This window comes from Malaclemys terrapin, chromosome 2 (assembly GCF_027887155.1).
Source record: "Malaclemys terrapin pileata isolate rMalTer1 chromosome 2, rMalTer1.hap1, whole genome shotgun sequence".
NCBI classification, from domain to species: domain Eukaryota; kingdom Metazoa; phylum Chordata; order Testudines; family Emydidae; genus Malaclemys; species Malaclemys terrapin.
Window position 1 is genome coordinate 210595286 of NC_071506.1, and position 26707 is coordinate 210621992.

At 42.0% G+C, this 26707-nt stretch overlaps 1 protein-coding gene across 1 annotated transcript; it reads left to right on the forward strand.

Annotated features, from left to right (window-relative positions):
- Positions 1–5658: 5658 nt before the first annotated feature.
- Positions 5659–26707, forward strand: MTURN (maturin, neural progenitor differentiation regulator homolog). Its single transcript, XM_054019767.1, has 3 exons — positions 5659–6102; positions 12209–12331; positions 19356–26707. The coding sequence occupies exons 1-3, from the start codon at positions 5941–5943 to the stop codon at positions 19464–19466; spliced, it is 396 nt and encodes a 131-aa protein (XP_053875742.1). The 5' UTR covers positions 5659–5940; the 3' UTR covers positions 19467–26707.

A 26707-nucleotide genomic window follows, 5' to 3' on the forward strand; every position in this document is an offset into this window, starting at 1 on the left:
TCAAGCCCTCCAAAGATAGAAAATGCCAGAATTAAAGCTGACTGTGCAACCTTAATTTGGCTCCTCTTGCAAATATTCATTATGATACAATCTTTAATTACACAAAGGAAGGATTGTCCAGTGGTTAGGCCCTAGCCCAGGATTTGGCAAACATGGCTTCCAGTCCCTGTTCTGCCACAAATTTCTTGTGAGACGTTGGGCATGTCACTTAGCCTCTCTGTGCACCTCAATTCCCCATTTGTCAAATGAGGTGTAACAGTCCTTGGTGGTTCCTCCCTCGGGATGGGTGAACCTGACCATGCCCAATTATCTACACTGGGGTGGTCGCAACACCAGCCCCTCTTCCCTAATATCCATGGCACAGGTAGGTGGGTTCTGCCCTTTGTTGGCCTCCTTAAAAGTCTCTCCGGTTGGGGGAATCAAAATGGAAGTCACAAACCACCCACGCCTTCGGGATACTCTCGCCCTGAGATCCCAGAATAAAGGAGGGGTGACTCTACAGTGCTGCCAACAATCTACTCCCAAGGTAATGGGTTTGGGGAAATAGCTGTGGCTGAGACTCTGTGACAGGCTCAGCCTGTCTGCGTTACCCTGCGAGTCTGCTATATGCTCCTCAGGGCTGGGGTGAAGGTCTCCTGCCTAGGAGTTCACTCTGGAGCATCAGGAGTCACTCCTGCAGTCTGGCGCCTTGCTTCCTGCAGTTCCCTCCCTTTTAAAGCCCTCCTCCCTATCAATGCATGATTGACAGGATGGAGAGGTGGAGCAAGCCCTGCTGCTGGGGCCTTTCTGGCCCCTTCCTATTCATGTGGGGGCTGGATGCCCTATCACATGGGGATAACGGCACTGCCTCATCGGGCTGTTGTAGGGATAAATACATTAAAGATGGTGAAGCACTTTAAGATCTACTGATGAAAGTTCTTTGTAAGACCAGGTATGAGTACTATTAATATGGTCACATAATGTTTTCCCACAGGCCCCCTGCCTCATTCCATGAATCGATAGCCATTCAATATTTATTTTTATTCTCCATATTCAATGTGTCACCCAGGCCTTATTTACCTCACACCTGCACTGAATACAAAATCATTAATTTCCTCCCAGGCATTTCTGTCATGAGGGGCCGCTCCCCATCCAGCCCTTGCAACCCTCCCCCAGCTTCCTCCACCCCCACAGGGCCAGAGACCGGATCCCCATCCATCCCCTGGAGCTGGGGACTTTCTCCCCATCCAGCCTCCCTGCAACCTTCTCCCCTCAGTCTCCTCAACCCCCTGGGGCTCGGGCCCCATTCCTTCTCCTCAGAGCCCCTGTGGAGGGGGCAGGAGCACTTCCCCAGCAGCTGGGCAGGGAGCCACTTCCTGCTCCTTAGAGCCCTGACTGCCAATAGATAGACTGTGGCGTAACTACAATGGTGCCTAAGGTAGAGCGCAAAAAGAACAGGAGTACTTGTGGCACCTTAGAGACTAACAAATTTATTAGAGCATAAGCTTTCGTGGACTACAGCCCACTTCTTTGGATGCATATAGAGTGAAACATATATTGAGGAGATATATATACACACATACAGAGTGAAAACCTGTATGTGTGTATATATATATAACCTGTAGGTTATGGGGGCCCAACCAGCGGCCTCTGTTGGTTGGGTCCCCATAACCTCATGGGCCCTAGTGCGACAGTATCACTTGCAGCATTGTAGCTACTATGCCTGTTGCACCCAGAAAATGAGGAACACATAGATCAGGAGTCAGCAACTTATGGTAGCGTGCCAAAGGCGGCACACAAGCTGATTTTCAGTGGCACTCTGCTGCCGGCCTGAGGGGCTCTGCTGCTGGCCTCGGGTACCGGCTGCTGGCCCCACTCAGCCTACTGCTGGACTGGGGTTCTGTCCACTGGCCCCCTGCCAGCCAGGGTCCTGGCCGGCCCCACTCAGCCTGCTACCAGTCTGGGGTCCCAGCTGCCGGCCCCCTGCCAGCCGGAGTCCCGGCTGCCGCCCTGCTCAGTCCGCTGCTGACCTGGATGGACAGAATCCCAGGCCGGCAGTGGGCTGAGCGGGGCCAGCAGCCGGGACCCCAGCTGGCAGGGGCTGGCGGACAGAACCCCGGGTCGGCAGTGGGCTGAGCAGCTCAGCTCGCTGCCAGTCTGGGGTTCTGTCCACTGGCCCCTGTAAATGTAAAATGTATTACTGGCACACGAAACCTTAAATTACAGTGAATAAATGAAGACTTGGCACACCGCTTCTGAAAGGTTGCTGACCCCTGACATAGATTATGGCAAACTGCAAAACCTTTGGTGTAGGTGACTTGCCTGGCATCACACAGGAACTCTGTGGCATATGCAGGAACAGAATCAATTTCTCCAGGGCAGCATTCAACTGCCTTACCCAGGAGACCAGTTTTCTCTTCCTGCAATTCCCTGATTCATTCACTACATACCTTCCAACTCCTGCAACAAATGAGGCAGGGGTCCTACAGATAACAGCCTCCTTCACTACATAACCCTAATTCATTTTCACAGCACCATCTATTCCATGCAGTGAATGGGCCAGAGGTCCTGTGGACAAAAGAGTCTGTGATCATGTAATTGTATCATCATGTATAAATACATTGGAGATAATTAAGGTGGCACAGGCAACCTTCATTCTGGCATTTCCTAACATACCAGTGCTTGACTTGGCAACCTTCCTGATATTTTAATGGATTTTTTTTTTGTAATATACATCTAGAGCAGTGGTTCCCAAACTGGGGTTTGTGAACCCCTGGGAGTTCATGAAATGTTACAGGGGGTTCTTGGGAAAAAATTCCCTAATGGCGGACAGAGCTGTCCATAGGGACCCCAGGCAGCACGGGGCAAGCAGCCGGGAGCCTCTAGACTTCCAAGAGCTAAGCAGCTCAAAGCAAGCATATCGATCACACTGAGGAAATTTAAACTTCAAAACTCCTTATAAGAAATGGAAAGGGAGGTGGATTTTTTTTTTTGCTGTTTTTAAAATAAATAAGCAGCTAGTATTGTTTTTAAAATTATTATGAAGAACTAGTTTGAGCTTTGTTGTAACGTGCGTTGTTTTCCTGGACTGCTCAAGACCTGAATGCTTGTGTAGGAGGAACTCTTTGAGTTGGCTTCTTAAATACCTTTATGCTGTTTCACATCTGATACTCCTTGATGAAACATAGGAGCCTTGTCTTATAACAGGCTTATTCCAAGTGATACAAGCTACAAAAGTGAGATCTTTGAAGAGTGTTGCCGTTTTCATAATGTAATAAAAATACTGTAATGATAAATAATTAATAATAAATAGTGTGTAATAAGCATGTCATAAAAACACATTTTATATTTCCAAGATTACTTCTTTTTATAATTTATACTCAGGTAAAGGAGAAAATCCCTGGAAATATTCATTTTTAGGAGGGGGTTCGTGAGACTAGACATTTTAGTGAAAGGGGTTCACAGGTTGTTAAAGTTTGGGAACCACTGATCTAGAGTAGTAAATTGTAGATAGATGTCGCACCTTTCTTCCTGTCCTCTGTGGTGTAGATTGTGAAAGCTCCAAACACAATAACAATATGTTTCCAGTTGATCCCTATACTTCGCTCCACAACAATTGCTTCCTTGCTCATACCTCCTCAACCTTCACCTTCTTTTTCTGCTCAGGATTTCATCAATTATGTTGCCAGCAAAGGCATGATTAAGTGTTAGCCAATTAATACTTTTGATTGAAGATTATAATGAATACATTATTTCAACAATGCATACAGGACTCTTTTCTAGATCACCAACAGCTGAGGCTTTGTGTGAACCTGAAGCTTTTATCCAAACTTAACATGTTGATCCACAAAAAATACCAAGTAGCTGACATTGTCTAAAAACTGATTTTTCATTTGACTGTACGTACCAACACATAGTAGCCACAGTGAAACAAACAGCAGAAATGGGATCATTCATGATAGGGGTCAAAATTATATAAGCCAATATTTGAAAGTGAGAAGGTTGCTCTTTGGTTACAAAGCCCATTAGTTTCTGGGCTTTGTAATCAAAGAACAACCTTCTCACTTCTTTATGCTACTAGTTGATCAGCTAATCCACATATAAGCTGAACCTAACATAGCCCATCATATTCTGGTACATCAGTCCCATTCATTGCCTATACAGATAGTAGAATTACAGTATTATTGGTGGAAATATGTCTGTATTTAGAAAGATGGCACACCTGGATTATTGTGGCTTCACTGAAACAGAGTACAATGGATACAGATTTTTTTAGTGTAAAAGGATCACTACATTTGTTTTCTATATAAAAGGTGAAACTCTGGAAATCTAATTGAAAAAATGGGCTAGATCTTGCTGGATACAGATTCATGTTTGGATTTTTCAGGTGCTTATGTGTCAGGGTCCAGTCAGTGGAATTTATGTCTCTTTAGCAAGTACATTTTTGATGGGTGGGGCCAAAAATTGGCAGGATCTGGAAGGATTCTAATGCATATTTTTGCAGTACTGTTGCAACTAAGATATAGCAGGATTCAGATTTTTCAGGTAGAAAAGGAGTGCCTACTCTTATTCTGTTTAGCTGGTAGAAGCTGTTGGTTTAGGTCAAATATTAGTGGGATCCTACAGGTTTTAGGTGCAGGTTATATGTTGTACAAGGATGTATCAAAGTCCAGATTAGTCTGGCAGAGTCAGAGCAGCTACATGGTTCTGAGTTAAGCTTATTCAGAATTTATGAGTTCAAGGCCAAAATCTGGTCAAGGCGTTGGATCTGGGGTGATGTGTTTTGCACAGGGTATGTCCGGGTCTGGAATTTTAAATGCAGTAGGAACATCCACATATGTTCTCTACTTAGGCATTGGATTTTGGGAGGTTGGGGCCAAAAATACAGCTTGGTCCAAGTGGTAGACAGATGTTTTTGTGGCAGAATACTTAATGTTTTTGCTTTTACTGGTATGGCAATATGTGCTGATTCTTCTGACAATATACCTTGGGGTCCTGGATCCAAAATCTGGCAGGATCCAGTAGGCTCTATATGTTGGAGCCAAGTGCTTGCAATACTATGGAGCTAGCATGCATGAAGGTTCAAGCTTTACTACAGTATTAGGAGTAGTAACATTGTTCTCTATTTAGACAATGGAATTTGTGGTTTGGGGGCCTAAACTTGGCAGGAGCCAACACAGAACATATGATGGATCTCAGTGCCTGCAGCATCATTGCACAACGAAATTTTGGTTTCTAGATTTTTCTTTGTGGAGCAAAAGCAGTTAGATGTGGTCTCCCTTTACACAGTGGAAATTGGGGAGTTGGTAGCAAAAATTGGCTGGATCCAGCAAGATTCAGATGTTGAATCCAGCTTTTTGTGGCACTGCTATGCCTCTGGGACTGGAGTTTTTAGGTGGAATCAGAGCATCTAGTCTCTATTTCTGCAGTGGAATTTGGGAGTCTGGTTCAAAAATTGGCTGGATCCAGCAGCCAAATACGTTTTTTCGCAGCCAGGATGCTCCGGGGTCTGGAATTTGTTGATGCCCTGGAGAAACTGATCTTTCTCGTCCTCTACACAGTCAGTGGCATTGGGGGCGCTTGGGTCCAAAAATTGCCTGGCTGTGGCCGAATCCAGGAGGAGCCGGCCACATCCAGCTTTTACCCACACCCGCAAATGACCTGCACACAAGACACACAACGCAGCCGCGCTTAGCCAATGTCAGGCTGCACAGGGAGCAGCAGCAGCACCGGGAGGAAGAGGAGGAGGAGGGCGCCTTGTACGCACGGCATGTAAACAATACATGTAAGTTAGCAAATAATGCTGAGTGGGAGCCGCAGCCCGAGGTGCTGAAGTGGATCGGGAGCTCCCCAGCCTGGACTTCTCCCCACACCCGTCTTCCAGCGGGAGGGAGGGCCGGAGCCAGGCCCCGAGGGCGCGTGGGGAGCGCGGCGGCGGCTGCAGGGAGCGAGCGAGCGAGCATGGCTTTCCAGCAGCTGGCGGACGTGGCGGAGAAGTGGTGCTCCAACACCCCCTTCGAGCTCATCGCCACCGAGGAGACGGAGCGGAGGATGGATTTCTACGCCGACCCCGGCGTCTCCTTCTACGTGCTGTGTCCGGACAGCGGCTGCGGGGACAATTTCGTAAGTAGCTGGGCTGGGGGTGCCCCGTACTGCTGCTCGCTCCTTATCCGCCCGCTTGGGGGGGAGCCCGCGGGGAGCGCCTGGGGCCGCCGGCCTGCTTGGGAGGGAGTGACCCGCCCCACCCCGCCGGCGGGCGCCGCCTCCCCTGGCTCTGTGGGACTGGGCGCAGCCCGGTTGCCCTGCGGCTGGGGCGCAGTGGGCGGGTTCCCTGCCTTCGCGCGGGGCGGGCGGGGGGCTCCGGCCGCAGCGGCCGGGGAGGGGAGAGCGGGCCCCAGCCAGGCCGGGGACTGAGCTGCTGGCAAAGCCCGGCGAGGGAGCCGGGAGGGCGGCGGGGCTGGCAGAGCCCTTGGGGGGGGAGGGAATTGCCAGCCCGTAGCAAAAAGCTGCAAAATGGAGTCTGGTGCTGGGTGGTCATTGGCAGGCTGGGCTGCCGGGGGGAGCAGCCACCACCCTATGGAGGCGGCCCCCGCCCCAGGTAGGGCAAGGAGCCACGGGGCCCTTCGCAGCACCCCTAGCCCCACCCTGTGCTGCTGGAGGAGTTGGGGGTTGGGCGAGGATGCAGGCCCCCTCTTGCTCCTGCGCTGTGGTTTGCTTATGGCTCGTGTACCACTAAGTGCGCTGCCCCCCTAGGCTGTGGTTGGGGGGCTGCTTTGCTGTCGCAGCAAATGGAGAATGTGGAGAATAAAATGGAGTCAGAATGACAGGGCACCCCTCCCCCTGTGTCCCATCCCCTATCTGGGGCTGTATGAATTTACTCTTAGTCACCCTTGATCCTCCAGGAAACTGTTTCCTAAATGTCCTTCCCCACTCCCATCTTGGTTACAGTGTGATGGGGGCAGGTGCTGGCCTTTCCTCTCCCCCCTTCCCCAGCAGCCTCTGTTGCCTGCACATCCTGGCCTGCTGGAGTTCAGCAGCAAGTTCCTACAATGATGGTAACAAAAATGGCTTCAGGATCAAGAGGGTGTTCTCCCCCCAACTCCAACATCTTAGTGTTGAATGGAAAAACCTGACCTTTACTGCAGGGTTTATAAATTGTAAAGCTTCAGTTCAGTATACATAAAAGAATGTTTTTTTTTTAAATGGCTTCTAGCATTATTGAAGAAATGCCATAGTACTTTAATTCATAGCACCTTACATCCCTCAATCTGCTATACAACTGTTAGCAAGTTCTCCCTCATAAAACCTCTGATAGATAGGTGCAATAAGAACCCATTTTACAGCTGGGTAAATGGAGACAAAGTGCAGTAAGTGACTTGCCCAAAGAGCACAAAACACAATTGGAAGATACTTATTTCTCACATTGTGCAGATGGTGTTGCAGTATTACAAATTAGGAGACGGTGTAGAGTTTAACTGAAGGACTAATGTATCCACCAGCTACTGTATAACAAAAGTCAGGATTCTGCCAGTGTGTGGAGGACCTTTTGCCCATTGCAGGACTGGATCCTGACACCCCAAACCTGCAAACACCTATGCATGTGTACAACTCCCTGTAGGACCAAGCCTAAATGGCCACATCCTTCAACTGGATACCTGCAGGTGAGCCTCTGAGGCAATGCCAAGCCCCACTGAAGTCAGTAGCACTTTTGGGGCACTCATGTAGATCCAATTGCAGGATCTGGGCTAAGACTATAATTCCATCTAGAGATTCTAATGATATCCTACACCACAGAGAAAGCTCATGTGTTTCTTATTTATGTGTTGTATTGTATTGTTATATAATCCACATTAGTTGAAATCTAGTCAATTAAAAAAAAAAAAAAACCACAAACGTATAAGTAGTTTCAGATCGTATTCCTGCCCCTGGACTATCCTGCCAATTTTTGTGGTTTTACAACCACATTTTCTTTTTTCTTCCCAGTTCTGTTTGAAAGGCTCCATCCCCCCAACCCAAAGCTACCAGAAAAACAGAACTATGTTCTCCAATCTTTCAGCTGTAGTCTCCTCAGGAGGTACTTTTTTAGATTAGTCCTCTTACAAAAAAGACAGGAATGATTTTTCCTCAGTTGATGATGTCTCTTTAGTATAACAGCTCAGGACTAATAATGATCTGTTCACTATATTAATTATACCAGCCTGACAGACTCATTTTTGCAGACTCTTTTTTTAAATGCTCCAAAAGACAGTTTTCATTATATGTGGAACTGTGTATTAAAGTTCATTTTAAGAAAACAATAAAAACCCGGGGCCTGATTCTCATTTGCACTAAGGACCCTTCATATTTGGCCACATGAATGGGTCTGACTTTAATTTATGTCAACTTCCAGGCCCATTTTCACTGCCAGAATGGTGTAATTACATGCTTTGAGGCCTCTTTACACTGTCAGAGTGTTGTAAAGGGGTCAAAGGGCATGTCTGCACTTCAAGTGTGATTGTAACATAGGTAGGCATACCCATGCTAGCTTTAATTTAGCTAGCATGAGAAACAAATCAGACCTGCATTTGCAGTGTAGATATACTCTAAGTATAAATGAGAATCAGGCCCATAGTGTTTTCATCACTTTTCTTTACATGTTCATTTCAGAATAAGGAAGAGACTTCAACAGAGTACGTAGGGCAGAGGTCCCCAAACTGTGCGGCATGCCCCCCTTGGGGGATGCAGAGGAATGTTTGGGAGTGCGGGGCCTGGGCCAGCCCCCAATTGGGTCAGGAGGGAGCACCACCCTTCCCCGAGCTCTGCTCTAGCCACGACCCAGGACCATCCCCAGCTTTGGCCGTGGCTCCACACCAGCTGCAGGCCCCGCTGCAGATCTGCTTCCTGCCCCACCTGCAGCCGCAGCTCCATTGCCAGCCTGGAGAAGGAAGCAGAGCCACACCCGTCCGCGGACCCAGCTGTGGTTCTGCTCCTGCCCTGGCTGCAGCTCTGTTCCTAGCCCCGGCCCCAGACCCACTCCCAGGGAGCCAGGCTCCCCGGGGGTACGAGGACAGGGGTAAGGGAAGGGAACGACCCTGAAAAGTTTGGGGACCACTGATCTAGGGGGTGCCAGAGATGTATGTGATAAATCATGAACTTTGAAGGATGAAATGATTAATTAGAAGAGTGTGACAGAAGGAAGAGGAAGACCAGTAAGGGCAGGGGGTAGTTGAGAAATAGATGGGGAAAATAATAATCATGGATGAAATCAAAAATTCCCCAAACTGTGGCCCACAAAGCACTAGAGGGAACTGGCTAGTCAATGGGTGTAGGTGATTCTGCCTAGTTTGCACCTGCTGAATTACATTAAAAGAAGCTAAACATATATTAAATACATTCCTAATACTACTTTTCCACTTAAGCAATTGCTGTAGTTGCCACGGGAATGTTGTGTGATTGTGAATGCAAAGGATGTGGTCCATAAAGCAAGCCCTGTTAAGATGTGGTTCACACTATGAAAATATTTGAGAACTCCAGTATTGCATAGTTTTAATTACATGAGAAGATCTCTAAGGGCTAGATTTTAAGAAGTATTTAGGCACCTTACAATGCAGATAGGCACCTAGTGGGATTTTCAAAAGCACCTGAGGTGCCTTCAACACTAGGCATCTATCTGCACTTTAGGTACTTAAGTACCTTTAACATCTGGGCCTTAATTTCTGCTTTTATAGGTTACAGTGTCCCCCAAATACTTCATTGGATTTGCTATATAACCTTACCCAGTATGGGTGAGGGTGGAATAAGTTATTATTTATATTATGTATTCTTTGTTGTCCCTTTGTTATTTCTAGTATTCATACTAAATGATACTACAAGTACCAATTTTGCGTTACCTTATTACAAGATTTCCTCTAATATATCTTAGCACAGAATCAGTCTGAATACTCTTCATCAACAAAATTACCTCAGTAAAGATAAAATGCTATACTAGCATGCTCAACAGGTAGGTTTTGAAAAAAGTGATCTGATAAATATCGTTTAATACTGCTGAACCCACTAAAGACTGAATGGAAAAACCTTCAAGCGTTATACAATGAACTGCTTCAGCCCTGCTTTCCAAAGATTGCACGCTGTATTCACAGATGCTAAATTAAATATTTCAACCTTGATCCTGGGTCAGCTGAGGTTGAAATTAGTAGCTGTGTGCTTTTGTGTTAACACAAAGCAACCAGGAGCAAAATAGATCTAGCCTGAAAACAACTTATCTGGAGGATGAGGTTTACCTTTTCCTTATTGCTCTGCTACAATTAAACTCTGTTACCCCAGCTTACCAGCAGGCTGTTTTCCCTATGGCAAAGAGATTGCAGAGATTTAGTGGGTTTCTCAACAAAAGCATCCTCTGTGTGTGTGCAGTTTTTATGTCTTGCTATAACTTCCAAAGCAAGAGCTGAATCTTCATTTTTCATTTATCTTATTGTGAAAGACAAATTCCTTTTACAGGTTCTTTTGGAGACTCGTGAATCAGACTGTTTAGATTCACATTCTTAAGTTGCTGCATGCATCAGTACTGAACTTGCAGAAAAGGCTGTAGGTGCAGCTTTATTAGATATCATGATAATACTTTCATGTTTTCTTTTGGTAGATGAAACCAAGCCTTTCCCATATGAGATGCTTCCATAATACGTTTGTTGCTGCAACCAAAATTTTAAATCTTCCGCGGATGTGGAAATCGCTGGTAGCCTTAATTGCTTATTGCTTTACACTGTTAAAAAAAAAATCTCTCTGAAGACTAAAAGATTTTCTGATGAGTAATTTGCTTGCGTTTTCCCTCATGCACCAGACCAGTTTATTTTGAGCAAATGCTGATAAATTGACAGTGGAGTTTAAAATGTGGTGGGACTCTGACTCTGTAAAAAATAGCACTGTGAAGTTACATGGGATTAAATTTCCCTGTAAAAAACATATTTTTGTCACTAAAATGGGCAGGTATGATTCCAGACAAATATCAGAAGCAAATCTACTCAGTAGGAAGGGGCCATTTTTACATGTATTGGCAGAAATATATTGGCAGAAATTTCACTTCAGAAACACACACTACTTTTGTAAACTGTAACAGGCATCAAAGAAAATGTAGGTCAAGTGAGGTTAGTACAAAGGTAGTTATAATTTTTCTTTTTAAAGAGATATCTTAGCTGATGCTTTGCAATCTCTTAATTGTAGAAACCTAGAACTTAATTCATGTCAGCTAATTTATACTGACTAGGAAATAAGTTTGCATGTTATGGATTGAGACTTTTTTTTATTCTTATTATTTCCTTAATATTAGTTTAATTTCAGAGTTTCTACTCTACCCTTATTAAGTGTAGCCTACTGTTCATGTACTAACAGATACATTAGATGCACAGTACTTTGGGGGGAAAGTAAGGGAAGTTGTAGCATCTACCTTTCCATGCAGCGTTATGCTTCTGTCATTAGAATCTCAGTGAGAAAGGCATTCAGAAAGCATCCTGTAAAGTGTTTTCACCCTGCACTTCCATGTAAATCATATCCCTGTTTGAAGGCTTTCATCAGCACTTGCATGCAGTCTTTTTCAAACAACATTGTATTGGCAGAATATGCAGGGGTTACAGGAAAGGTTGAAGGCCTGGAGTTTCATAGAACCGGGCTGTGGGACAGGTCAGAGTACCCCATGGACATACTCAGGATTCTATTTCTTCTTGTGCATCATCAGAGTTGTTTACAAAATTACAGGGTCAAACAACCTGAAAAAGAATGAGATTTCTCATGTGTTGCTGGGGGCATTATTACTGCGGATGATGCATCAGAAGGAAAAACCTCATCTTGACTTTCAGATTCCAAGCTGAGTTTGCAGGGCTGATGTTAGACAAAAGCAACTTTACTTGTAAAATGATATACATGAGGCAATGTGTAGATGGGACGTGTATTTGGGACATTCTGATTCCCCACCCTGGTTCAATCATGAACAGTGTATTTCTAATTTATTTCCAAGCCTTCATCCTTTTCTCTATCTCCTGGTATATTGTGCTAATGCAACCAAGTTGGATCTCTGGAGCCTTTAAAAATGTGGGACCATACCCAGTTCCTGAAGTAAAGCAATATCTGTATCCCTAGTACAAATTTAAATTGCAGGTCCAGTACATCTTTAAACCATACATCTTATAAAATCATATGAAAAACTCCACATGAATTCCTATTAACTCCTGTTCTTTCTTTCATTGCTATTGTCTTTTAGCATGTGTGGAGTGAAAGTGAGGACTGCTTACCTTTCCTGCAGTTGGCACAGGACTACATCTCTTCCTGTGGTAAAAAGACACTCCATGAAATACTGGAAAAAGTCTTCAAATCTTTCAGGCCTGTAGGTGCATGTTTTACTTCTATATATTTACTATATTTTTGATTTTAATAAAATGTGCCATTGAGAACAAGACAGATTTTTCACAATGGCTTGTTTGTCCAGTCAAGTAGCTCAAACAAGCTAACAGTGAGTACAGGGAGCCTGTTCTTGTAAATCAGATGCCTTTTTATTTCTAGCTTCTTGTTTGACAAATTGAGATTCCCTGCTGTGGTGGGAAGCAAATTGATGTCCCAGCCAGTGGAACTGGCACCCCACCCTGATGATGAATTGTACATGGTTGATCAAGCCCTGAGTATGAAGAATGGAATTAAAAATTTTATTAAAGCTAATGTTAAAAAAAATTATATAATACATAGGTTGGGAAAAGAGTGTCTGTACATCTGGGTATAGTGCTTAGATGATCCACAAATATAACGTTAGTTTTTAAAAGTCATATGATACATAGGTGAATAGATTTAACAATACAGTTTAGATATTAGAATCCGAATACTCGGGTACATCACTCATGAAAAGTTGTAAATAGATTTGATTGTGGAAAGCAAAATATATCAATGAGTGGAGATTGTCCCTCAGTAATTGAGAATTAGGTTGGTTGTCCATTTAGAAAATACAGTCCATGAGGAAAGTATTTGTTACTTTCCTGACTGTGCTTCTCATCGGCATTCCAGCTCATCCCTTCTGGTATTGCCGATGTCCGGTGATGTGTTCTATGTAGTTGTCCCTTGATCACCTGACCTCATGAGTTGCCGCATCAGCCAAGCATAGTGTTGACCAATTCCACATTCTCTCAGCACTCACTCGTTACTGGGGTCCCATGCTCTACAAAGCTATGTAGGACTTGGTGGCAGAGTCATTTCCCGGCACTGGAATTTGGGAGTTTTTCAAGGATCTGTATAAAGCAAATACAGTTTGGGGAAGCAGAGGGGGACAAAACTGTAAGTTCAGATTTTAGCCTTGAGATCACCTGATAGTTGAGATAGCTCAGGGTAGCGTCTCAGCAAATGAGTGGAATAGTAATAGTTTGAGTTTTTTGTTAATTTTTGTTTTGTTATATTTTGCTCTTAACATTTTCTGCTCATCAGTCCTTATATAGCGCTGAGATGTATAGGGCTAAGATACCTCATGTTACTGTACTAGCCATCTGCTGCCAGAGACCTATATTAAAACGTGGCTTTTGTCAAAGTGAAGAGAATTTGGTGGTCTCAGCATAGTCCCGACTGGACATTTGTCTTGCTAAACTACCACATAATATAGCATATTGTCAGCCTCTCCTCTTGAGTGGCCTAGAAGTGGAATAACTGGAGTGTCATAGAGAAGAGTAGAGGTTTATTGGCAGAGTCATGTGCTTTCACTATCTCTGCTTAGATCAGGGGTAGGCAACCTATGGCACGGGTGCCAAAGGCGGCGCGCAAGCTGATTTTCAGTGGCACTCACACTGCCCAGGTCCTGGCCACCGGTCCAGAGGGCTCTGCATTTTAATTTAATTTTAAATGAAGCTTCTTAAACATTTTAAAAACCTTATTTACTTTACATACAACAATAGTTTAGTTATATATTATAGACTTATAGAAAGAGACCTTCTAAAAACATTCAAATGTATTACTGGCACGTGAAACCTTAAATTAGAGTGTATAAATGAAGACTTGGCACACTACTTCTGAAAGTTTGCCGACCCCTGGCTTAGATCATGTCAGTAAGCGAAGCTGGTTATGTTTTTGAACTGTTGATGAAAAACAAAACATTTTAGACAATTTTTTTCTCACTTTCTTTGATGATATTTTGACCAGCTGATCATGCGGACTAAACTTCAGCCCAAGAGTTTAATACAAAAGGCAAGTGGCCAGGAGTGTGCCTATGAAATACTGGGCCTCATTTACTCTGTGTTGCAACCTTAAAAGGCCAACTGCCAACTTCAGTGGCAACTGTGAAAGAACTTAGTTTAAAAAAATCCATCTAGAGAGCAAAGGTGAATAGAGCCAATGCACACTTTTCTTAGAAGGGACTGGAAATTCGATCCATCCGTGCAGCTACTCTAATTATGGTAAACATATAAAAATACACTTCCCAGAACAATGTCCATCCCTTGAGAGAGATTTTCTTTCCCTCAATGTAGCTTAAAGCCTTGTCTACACAAGAAAGTTCCAGCTGTTTAACTAAAGGAGTGGTTTCAAACCAAATTAGTTAAACTGATGCGAACCCCAGTTTGGACACTCGTGTTTCTGTTTAAATCAGGTTTATTTAAGTTTAGCTTAAGTCTATTAGGAATTGGTTTAAAATAAACCAAATTAAGCCACTCTTAAACTGAAGAAATAAAAGGTAATAGATTCTAAGGCTAGAAAAGACCATTGTGATCATCTAGTCTGACCTCCTGTGTAAAACAAGCCATAGTATTTCACAGAGTAATTCCTGCATCAAGCCCATAAATTCTGGTTTAGCCGCAGTGTATCTTTTAAAAAGATATCCAGTCTTGATTTAAAGACTACATGTGGCTGAAATCGACCACATCCCTAGATAATTAGTCATTGGAAATAAGTTCCCCTCACTATGACAAACTTGCTCATTTCTAGTCTGAATTAGTCTAATTTCAGTTTCCAACCATTGGATCATCTTATGCCTTTTTTGCTAGATCAGATTACCAGAAATCTCTTCCCCATATACTTATAGAGTGTGATCAAGTCACCTCTTAACTTTCTCTTGGATGGACTAAATTGAGCTTATTTAGTCTCTTCCTAGCAAAAAATCAAATAATAAAATTCCCACAAAACTCATCGCTTTTTTGATGTTCTGCATCCTTGTCTCATTTCCTCAAACACACCTGTTTCTACTATGCCATTTTAGTTCCTGAATACAGATTGTGAAGCATTTATTCTGGTAGTTCTAAGCACCTATTTTTTTGTCTGTTCATTGATTCCTGATGTGAAAGAATTAGTGCATCCACATTATTTTTAGAGTAGAATCATTGTATTTCTTAAGCCGTATATATGCATATTTTAATATTTGTTAGATTTTGATTAAATACATTATCACCTTCCTCCAGGTCTGCTGTTTACAAACTATTGGATTATTTAGATACCACCATGAGTATACAAGACACTTTGCACTAGTTAAAATATACAAGATAAAAAAAAATCCTGGGAACTTAGTCCCTACCCAAAGCATTTATTTACAGCTGAATCATATACCCTAAATACAAATGACTGTTACTGTTCTCTGGTTAGATGTACTAGCAACATCTTTCTGCAAATTCCAGTCCTCTGACAATGTGTGGTACCTTCAGTATGAAAGACTAAATACAAGTAGAACATTTTCTGTGTAAAAGCTGATATGCTCATGGCCTTCAATCTTATGTAAGACTCAGAGATCGACCCACTTCACCCCCAAATCCCTGATAGATGAATAGCATGGACTGAATGAATAAATAAACTTTGGACTCTGGATTGTTTTCTCATCACTTGCTGTACTGTGCTTGCTTGTTGGTCTTCCTTCATCCAGCCCATCTCTTCCTGGTGCACTCCTTCAGCTGGCTGGACTGGGTCTTCCTAAATGCTTGTACAGGTGCCTAGTGCTTTGGGCCAAGATCCTGATTGGGCCCTTTGGTCGCTACTGCAGTATAAATAACAACAAAGGGTAAAATTTTCCAAAGGCGCTATGTGATGTAGAAGTGTAGCTCCCATTGAAAGTAAAGAGACGTTGGCACCTAACTGCCCAAGTCACGTTTGAAAATGGCACATAGGCTCCTAAGTCACCTAGGCCCAGATTCTCAGAGGCATTTAGGTACCTAACGTCCATGGATTTAATTCCCTAAGGATTTCAGAGAGGACTAGCAAGGTGCTTCTTTGGAGTAGACTCCTCCCTTAACTGATTAATTTTATATAACAAGTACAGCGTGTGTGTGAGAGATCCGTAGGTCCCCAGCCTCTCTCTACAGAAGCAGAGTCCTGTTGTTTGTCCTTTTTGACCCTCATGATATGTTTATATTTCATTATGCTTCTTGTGCTAATTTTGCAGGCAAAGAGCTAGAAACTCCCCTCACCCCCAATATGAAGATTAAGATGCTCATTTATGTGGTTAGTTTTCCCTCAGATCAAGTAATGGTGGGCCCAAAAACCATGAGCTTTGCTGGGCCCAAAGGCCACAGCTGGATATTGTCCTTGTGTCCATTGAATAGTTTTGAATGCAAAAATATAATAAACTAGCTTACATTTTTAAAAGTTGGCCTTGTAATTTTCATATCCCTGTATAAAAATTTCCCTTTCCTGGTGGAGATGGTTGTTTTTTTCCCCTCCTTTGAGACAACAGCTGAATCCCTCTCCAAGGAAGGTGCAGCGTGTCTGTGGTTGCTCTTTCAGTCTTAGCAGGCTAAATACCTAGTATTATCAATAAGGTGTAGCATATGATTTTGCTTTGCAGATATTAATAGCTGTTTGTGTAAGTTTTGTGAGGTATGAGATTTTCAAAGCAGATGCATTGTTTTGACTGGGATGTGTTTATGTATTCCTGAATTTCATTGGTTTGCCAATCTCTTTTTGGAGGAAGAGGGAAAAGTTCAAACAGTTTTTCCATCTTCTAAAACAAACAGTTGCCATTACAATGATCTGAAACATTATAGAGCTGAGGCATCCAAACTTTGCCCAACTGAGAGAAGTATTGGTACTAGGACTGTTGATTTAATTGCAGTTAACTGATACGATTAACTCAAAAAAATTAATCGCGATTAATCACACTGTTAAACAATAGAATACCAGCTGAAATTTATTAAATTCCTTTGATTTTTTTCTGCATTTTAAAATATATCGATTTCAATTACAACATAGAATACGAAGTGTACAGTGCTCACTTTATATAATTTTTTATTACAAATATTTGCACTGTAAAAATGATAAATAGTATTTTTCAATTCACCTCATACAGGTACTGTCGTGCAATCTCTTGATCATGAAAGTACAACTTACAAATGTTGTTTTTTTGTTATGTAACTGCACTCAAAAACAAAACAATGTAAAACTTCAGAGCCTACAAGTCTACTCAGTCCTACTTCTTGTTCAGCCAATCGCTAAGAGAAACAAGTTTGTTTACATTTATGGGAGCTAATGCTGCCCACTTCTTAATTACAATGTCACAGGCATTCGCATGGCACTGTTGTAGCTGGTGTTGCAAGATATTTACGTGCCTCGTGTACTAAAGATTCATATGCCTCTTCATGCTTAGGCCATCGTTATAGAGGACATGCTTCCATGCTGATGATGTTCGTTAATTAAATTTGTGACTGAACTCCTTCGGGGGGGAGAATTGTATGTCTCCTGCTCTGTTTTACCCACATTCTGCCATATATTTCATGTTATAGCAGTCTTGGATGATGACCCAGCACATGTTCATTTTAAGAACACTTTCACTGCAAATTTGACAAAATGCAAAGAAGATGTGAAATTTCTAAAGATAGCTACAGCACTTGACCCAAGATTTAAGAATCTGAAGTGCCTTCCAAAATCTGAGGAGGATGAGGTGTGGAGCATGCTTTCAGAAGTCTTAAAAGAGCAACACTGATGTGGAAACTACAGAACCCAAACCACCAAAAAAGAAAATCAACCTTCTGCTGGTGGCATCTGACTCAGATAATGAAAATGAACATGCATTGGTCCGCACTGCTTTGGATCGTTATCGAGCAGAACCCATCCTCAGCATGGACGTGTGTCCTCTGGAATGGTGGTTGAAGCATGAAGGGACATATGAATCTTTAGCGTGTCTGGCATGTAAATATCTTGCAACGCCATCTACAACAGTGCCATGCAAACGCCTGTTCTCACTTTCAGGTGACGTAAATAAGAAGTGGGCAGCATTATCTTTTGCAAATATAAACAAACTTGTTTGTCTAAGCGATTGGCTGAACAAGAAATAGGACTGAGTAGATTTGTAATCTCTAAAGTTTTACATTTTTATTTTTGAATGCAGGGTTTTTTTGTACATAATTCTACATTTTTAAGTTCAACTTTCATGATAAATAGATTGCACTACAGTACTTGTATGAGGTGAATTGAAATACTATTTCTTTCGTTTTTTACAGTGCAAATATTTGAAATAAAAAATAAATATAAAGTGAGCACTCTTCACTTTGTATTCTGTGTTGTAATTGAAATCAATATATTTGAAAATGTAGAAAACATCCACAAATATTTAAATAAATGGTATTCTATTATTAACAGTGTGATTAATCGCGATTAATTTTTTTAATTGCTTAACAGCCCTAATTGGTACCTTGTCAGCAGCCTAAATCTAATTTGTAGAAATTTGAGAGGATTGTGGCCAATTTTGATTTTAATATGCAGCTATCTCCTGCTAAGACTACTGAACTCAGCATAAAATGCTCCAACTTGATTGAGAGGGTGAATAGTTCAAGATGAAGCGATTGCATGCTAGGATCTTCTGGTCTTTTAGGGCTTTAGCACCTATGGCTACCCCATCTAACTCAATGAGCTGCACTCTGGACATTCCTGTGTTCGTGGGATAGAATGGTTTCCTTTTTGGTGCAAAAGGAGTCAGTGTGATCATCTTGTAGGGTTATTGAATGCAGTGCAAATGGAGAATTTTAAACTGAGTTAACTAGAACTGAAGTATACTACACAGGGTCCTTTTGAATTTAGAGCATCAGTTGTATTGCCAACCGTAAGCGTTCAAAAATCATGCATTTCAGGCCTCAAAAATTATAACTGGCATAAAGATCATAAGGTATCTTCCTCCCCCCACCCCCCAATGTTTGTGAATAATTTTATTTGTGTGCTGGTTTCTGAGCCTTTAGGGTGCACTTGGTTCACATTTTGAAGCTTTTCTATGCAACCATGAGGACTGGAAATTTACTTTTTAAAAAAGAAAGCTGAGATTCTCACATAACCTCGTGACTCTGGGGCTTTCAGAAAAAAGCCAAATATTGGGGCAAGACTCATGGTAAAATTGCACGAATTGGCAACATGGCATCAGTTTGATCTTTGCCATTGATTATTACACTTTCCCATTTTCTCTTTAAAAATAGTTACTGGGGCTTCCAGATGTCGATGATGATGCATTTGAAGAATATAACGCAGACGTGGAAGAGGAGGAACCAGAAGCCGATCACCAACAAATGGGTGTCAGCCAGCAGTAATTATCTGAGGAATTAAAAGATCTTAATCCCTTGGTACCAGGTGGGGTCATGTGCTCCTGCATTAGCATTTTTGAATTAGCGCATCACATGGGAAATATGGCTCCCAGAATCAAAGTTTAAAAAAAAAAAATACATAAATATCTCTGTGATGAGCTTTGCTAAGAAGTGACCTGAATTTCACTCCTGTTTCAGTGGGGTTTCTATGGAGTTGTCTTGGTAGCATTCTGCCATCATTAATTTAGAACTAGTTTTGTCGCTGACTGTCTCTTTGACTTGTGTTTTGAGAATAACATTCACTGACATGAATGTAGAGTACTTTGAATGTAGTAACTGTTGAATAGTGTGTGAAGTACTCACATATGACCTTACGGAGGAAAATGAATGCAGAGAATAAATGCAATCTGCACTTTTAGTTTTAATTCAACAATTTTTTTATTTTTATTTTTTTGCTATACTACCAGTCAGAGTATCAAACTGTGAGAGATTATGCCTGTAAAGCACTAGTTTCATAGTGGTTAATATTGCAGAAGTGCACATAAAGAGTGAACAAAAATAATTACTTAGGAGGGACAAAATTTAGGCAAATGCTTGTGCAGCACATTTTAGTGTTTCTTAACACCACCTGAATGTACAGGTGCTGGGTTAATCACTGGGCATAATTAGGACATTTGTGTGATCAGTGCACATGATGATACACATTGGTACTTTGATGCAATCTGTTCCAAAGCCAAATACTGTTTTAATAGAAATTAAATGAATTTAAAATTTCCATTGCGTATTCTCCTCCTGCACGAAAATCAACCTTCAGCTTCGCTGGCTTTAATAAAACAACAATTTCATTCAAATCTTGCAGCATCCTGAATTAAAGTGCAACTTAACTTTGAAGCCCTAATCGTATAAACCAGCACCTGGCTCTTCAAGTTATAATGGAATCCGCTTCTTCACACTGGGCCTTGTTCTTCAGTGTCTTGTACCTTGTGTAGCTATTCATACTTGTCAAAGTGGGTGTAAAATGCTACCAAACCAGAATGGTAGGGCCTGATTCTCATTCTCACTAAGGCCCCTTTACATTGTTCTCGCTGTGTAAAAAGGTCTTGAAGGGAGCACAGATGTAATTTATGCCCACTTTAAGGTCCCTTTACATTGCCTAGGGTGGGTCCTCAGCTGGTGTCAATTGCCTGTGGAATGATGACAGTTTCCATCAGCTGATGACCTGTCCCCCAGAGTGGTGGAAGGGGGTTTTAGAGTAAATTAAAGTAAGACCCATAATATTTTACACCTCATTTGCCCAGGTGTAAGTGACTCTCAAGTGAGTGTCAGATGGTGAAACAACAGGACCTCTTTATTTACTCACCTTTTATTCTGAAAATGTAAGAAAAGAAGGGATTCCATTCTCGTACAGCAATTTTCCACTATCTAGGAAAGTATTTCTAAATGACTGTTTGGTTTTTAGACAACTTTTTTAAAAACACAAAATGTAGGTCACAAACGTCAAAGCCCTTTAATACAGCATTAGCTTTATAAAAATTAACACTTAGTGAAGAAAAAATGCTTGGACAACTCTCAGAAACAACTGACACTCTTTTAAAAACCCTGTTATTAGCAGTATCTCCTATTGGATATGTATGTATTGGAAATTGTTTTAAAGGCTAGTTAAAGAGTTAATTTTCTTGGTGATTTGTGTGTCTGATGAAGGCTTAGGGGATGCATAACACTTAATTTTCTAACAGAGGCAAAACTTTCTGTAACCAGGATGGAAAATGGTATTTGAATATGCACAGAAGTGTCTGCAACACTGTAAAAGTCTGAGTTTAAGAATATCACAAAATAGACAAGAAACCGAGCTTAATGAAACTTTGTACATTCTCTTGGCATGCAGGCATAAATATGATAGTTGCAACACATTTTCTATGGACTAGTGGTGTGAGAACTGTGGCAGTTCATTGTATAACACTGTACAGCAGTAATAGGCTTTTTGCTTACCAAAATAAAGTGTAATACCAGTGGTTTCCATCCCTGCTTTAAGTACCCAAGTTTTTCTTTCCTTTCCATCTAAAAGAGACTTGTCATAACTTTACACAGGGGCGTCCTTCAGAGGAGCTTTTTGGGGTTACTTCCTTAGGAGCTGATCCTTTGATTCCAGCTCATACAAATAGACCTTTTGGGGCAGATTTTCCTCTGCTTTGAAGCTAAAGCAGTGCATTGTTTGCACCTATGCAAGGTGAGTATAAAATACTACCATTCTGATTTGCTAACCATTTAAACCAATTTTGCATAGGTGCAAATGACTATGTACATAGCTTCTGATTCTCCCTTACATTAAGGCTCCTTCGCACTGCTCTAACAGGGGTATAGATGTAATTTGCAGGAAGCTTAATGCAAATGAGAATCAGGCTGTTTGACTACAATGGGACTATTTCTGTGAGTAAGAGCTACTTGAGTGAGTGAAGGCTGGAGGATCCAGCCCTTGTGAACTACATACAATGGAGTTGTAATATAGTCTGACTTTGCCACCTTTGCCTGCATTTTGATAGACTCTGAGCTGCAAATGAGTAGTTGAGCATTAATATGGTTATAAGCAAAGATGAAGCTGTAAATTATGAAGATAGATATATTATTTCCTGTATTCATTTATGTGTTTTTATTTTGAACATCATATGCCATGTGAGTGACTTCTGCAACTTGCCTGGGGTCCTAGCCTGCAGCTTTCACTCCCCTTAAACTCCCATTGAAGCCAGCAAGAGTTTTGCCCATATAAGGACTGAAAATCAGGCTCCTGAAAGGGCCTAGTCCTGCAAAGTGCTGAACCCCCTTGTCTCCGATTGATTTTGCTGGGAGGTGAGCATGTTGAGCCACTGCTGGGTCAGGCTACTACCATGCACCATTTAAAATAAACTGGAATTTTATATAGAGAGGATAAAATATAAATTTACATGTGTCTTAAATGTTGAATGAGCATTAATAGAGAATGTATTTTATCAAAAATACTGGTTTCTTAGACTTTGACCATATCCGTTTCTGTGTTGTTATGGTATTGTTTCTTATTTATCAAACAATCCAAGAAATGCTGAATTATCTAGTGGGACCACAAGGGTTCCAAACTTTTTACTATTTTTTTTTCCTTCTCACTTCCCTTGTCTGAGTTGGAATTATTAGCCACTTACCCAGTAAGTAAAAGGAGGAGTTATGGCCCAGTGGATAGAACACCGCCTGAGATCCCAGTCCTGCAAACACACGTGGATAAGAGCTTGCAGGGTGGGAGCCTGAGTTAGGGAATCTGGGGTTTCTTATCAGCTCTGCCACTGATTTACTCTTGACTTTAGGTGAGTCACTGGGGTTTTCAGGGGAGCCTGTGAGAGTTATGCATCCAGATCCTGGTGAAATTCAGTGGGAAATGGGTGCCTAACTCCTGTATTTTCCTTTGAAAATCTCTTAGTCTCTAAGGTGCCACAAGCACTCCTCGTTGTTTTTGCTGATACAGACTAACACGACTACCACTCTGAAACCTGAATCTTGTACTTCAGTTTCCCAACCTGTAAAATGAAGATGATAGTAATGTTTACTCACCCATATAAAGTGCTTTTCGATCTAGGGATGAACACTGATAAATATTTTATTATTGCCCGTCCTCAAATCAGAATGTTGGTGAAAAGACAGTAGAAAAGAATGGGCAAAAACAGTCTTTTTTTTCCATGTATAGATTTGATTTTCTAACTAAATATAAATGTACCAGAACAGAGACTCTCAGACCTGGCTCTTTTGAATCCAAGTTGCACTTTTGCGATGAGCAGAGTGCTGTGTGGGGAGATTCAGAAATAGGTGGAACGTCAGGAAAAAAGGAATCGGTTTTATAAATATTACAACTATGTTTTGGTGGGGTGAGGGTAGCGCAGGGCAAGAGAGTAGAATGACGTCTTTCAGAAAAAATGCCAGGATTTCTGAGAGATCTTAGACTTCGCTCCAAGCAGTCTGCTTCTGGATCCCATGCAGTCCATAAAGAAACTGCTACATGTTCCTATAAGGCCTCAGTCAGAGGTGTAGTTCTGTGTAGGTTAAAATTAGCATAATGATTGATAAACGTGGGGGTGACAAGGGGGAGGGATGGAGAAAAGATTAACTTGGGGCTTGTCAACACTACAGGCACTATAGTGACACAGCTGTGCTGCAGTAGCTATGCCACTGTAGCATGATAGTGTAGATGCTTCCTATGTTGATTCATAGATTCTAGGACTGGAAGGGACCTCGAGAGGTCATCGAGTCCAGTCCCCTGCCCTCATGGCAGGACCAAATACTGTCAGACCATCCCTGATAGACATTTATCTAACCTACTCTTAAATATCTCCAGAGATGGAGATTCCACAACCTCCTTAGGCAATTTATTCCAGTGTTTAACCACCCTGACAGTTAGGAACTTTTTCCTAATGTCCAACCTAGACCTCCCTTGCTGCAGTTTAAGCCCATTGCTTCTTGTTCTATCCTTAGAGACTAAGGTGAACAAGTTTTCTCCCTCCTCCTTATGACACCCTTTTAGATACCTGAAAACTGCTATCATGTCTCCTCTCAATCTTCTCATTTCCAAACTAAACAAACCCAATTCTTTCAGCCTTCCTTCATAGGTCATGTTCTCAAGACCTTTAATCATTCTTGTTGCTCTTCTCTGGACCCTCTCCAATTTCTCCACATCTTTCTTGAAATGCGGTGCCCAGAACTGGACACAATACTCCAGTTGAGGCCTAACCAGCACAGAGTAGAGCGGAAGGCTTTTTCCATCACTGTAGGAACTCCACCTCCCTGAGTGACAGTAGGTAGGCAGACTGAAGCATTCTAACTGGGGGTTCATAGCTATGCTTTTCTGGGCTCAGAGGTGTGGGTTTTTCACACCCCTGAGTTCTGTAGCTATGTTGACCTAAATTTTAAGAGTAGACCAGGCCTAAGAGACCTTTTTTTCCTGGCGTTGGTATTTATTTATTTGTATTGTGGTAGCATAGGAGCTCCAGCCATGGACCAGGACTCCATTGTGCTAGGAGCTGTCCAAACACAGAACAAAAAGACCCCAAAGAGCATGCTCTGGATACAGGCAACTAATTTGAGAGACAAACTAAATTCTTTGTTCACGGACACAGATGTGGGGACTAACAACCCCACCACGCACGGTCGTAATCAGTAACTTGAACCTCTCAGGATCGCCCTGTCCAAATCGCGAGCCCTATCCTGTATTATTTCTCAGCTAGTCAGTTCCCCCCACACACACACACTTTGGGTAGCTCTGTGCCTTTGAAATTTGTAAGCTCATAAAATGCAATTTTTGCTGAAAATAATTGTAGCTAGTTTCCCTTTGTCAGTGGCCTGCGCACATACTATTGTGATTTCACCCTGTGTTGCAGGACATGCTGTTTGAGTCGGGGGAGCAGGAGTGGAGAAGGTGTTCTGCAGCGAAGCAGCTTGTGGCATATCCAGCCCCAGCTGTAGTTACTTCTTAATAAGCTGTGAAAAGCCGTCCCAAGGGTCCATTACAGTCAAAGTAGTTTGCAGATGACTGTTTCACAGAAGCAGTGAATAGCTGTCCAATTTCTCTCATTAAAGAGTACTTTTAGTAATGTTTTACCAGGACCCAAGACTGAAGCACACTGGTCAAGGTTTGATGGTAAGTGACTAGTGATTTTGGGTGTCCAGACTGAGACATCTTAATGAGGCTTGATTTCCAGGAAATGCTGAACACCCAATCTTTCAAAATCATGTCCCTTCAAGATGTCCCATCTTGGGCACCCAAAAACAAAGGCATCTGAAATTACTAGTCACTTGAAAATCTTCCTCAGCCTGGGGTTCAAGCTCTGAAGATTGAGTAGCTAAGGAAGCAGGCACTTTGTATCCGGTGTCTGTGTGCATCCGAAGAAGTGGGCTGTAGTCCACGAAAGCTTATGCTCTAATAAATTTGTTAGTCTCTAAGGTGCCACAAGTACTCCTGTTCTTCTTTTCGTGTGTACTCTGTTCTGAATTGTGTTGAACAAAGGGGGGCATTTTATTGTTTGGTTTTTAAATCTAGCAAAGCCCTTCTCTTCCAACCCACTTCTACAATATGATTTCCCAGTTGGAAAACCATGGTCCTTGATTACTAGGCAGGAGTGACTGAAGGAAGTGAAGGTGTTAAATCCTAACAGGCTCTGTGTGGGTGGATTCCCTGAAGTCATTGGGAGTGAAGGAGAGTTATGCATTCTCTATGAGCGAAGGAATAAGATTGGGGCCTAAATTTCCAAAGGGGGTTATTACAATAAAAACACACAATGAGACACATCATTCTCCCTAGAGTTCCTCAATACCTAAATATCAAGTCCTCTCTGAAACCAGAAACTGCCCCTTTTAGGATTTAATCAGACTTGGTCTGAAATTTACCAGATTGCATTGTTGGTATCTGATGTCCATGGCAGATGCACATTGCACCCTGTAGGAGGAGATTTGTTTAAGAGCCCTACCTCCAATGACCAGTTCAGTGTGCTAAATTGTCGGTCAAATGCATTACGTTGGGATTTTTTAACATCACCTGTTTTATTATTTCTAAAGGGTATTATGCATAAAGGCACAGCTACATTATTACAAGCTCAAGTTTAAATAAAGCCATGTAACATTGCTTCATCAGTCAGAGCTCAGTTGTAAGCAGGAACTTATAGAGTATCACAAATGGTGTTCATTTGTCTGTAGAAAAAATTCTTTAAGCTAGCCAGTACTGACCACAGGAAAGCTACACCAGTTTCATGTAAAATACTTTGAGCTTTTGAAATTCCCTTTCTGTACTGGCCTACTGTTATTTATGTAGACAAAGATATGTGGTAACATTGCATGTAAAGGATGTCTACTTTCGTCTTTAGGGAGTAGGGGAATAAATGTCAAAACTGGAGTTCAGTCTAAATCAATTTTTGTTGTCAAGTTTTACTCTACTAATGTTAGGCTCAATCCAGCCAGCAACATATCAAGCAGAAATAACGAGCTATTTGCCATGCAAAACTGTTTTTAGTGTGGTTTTTCTCATTTTCTTGCTGGAAGATTTGTCTCTGTTTGTGACTACAAAGCTGTGAAATGGGTTGCCAAAAGATGTTGCCCTTTTGTTAAATGCTTTAAAAGGTGTGAACTTTCAATGGAACCCTGTCTATTCTTCCATTCCTACTTTTTCTCCCCCGACACCTAGGCATCAAATCCAACAATGTAGTTACACCATAAGCTTGCCATTAAAGAGCTTACCAAACTTT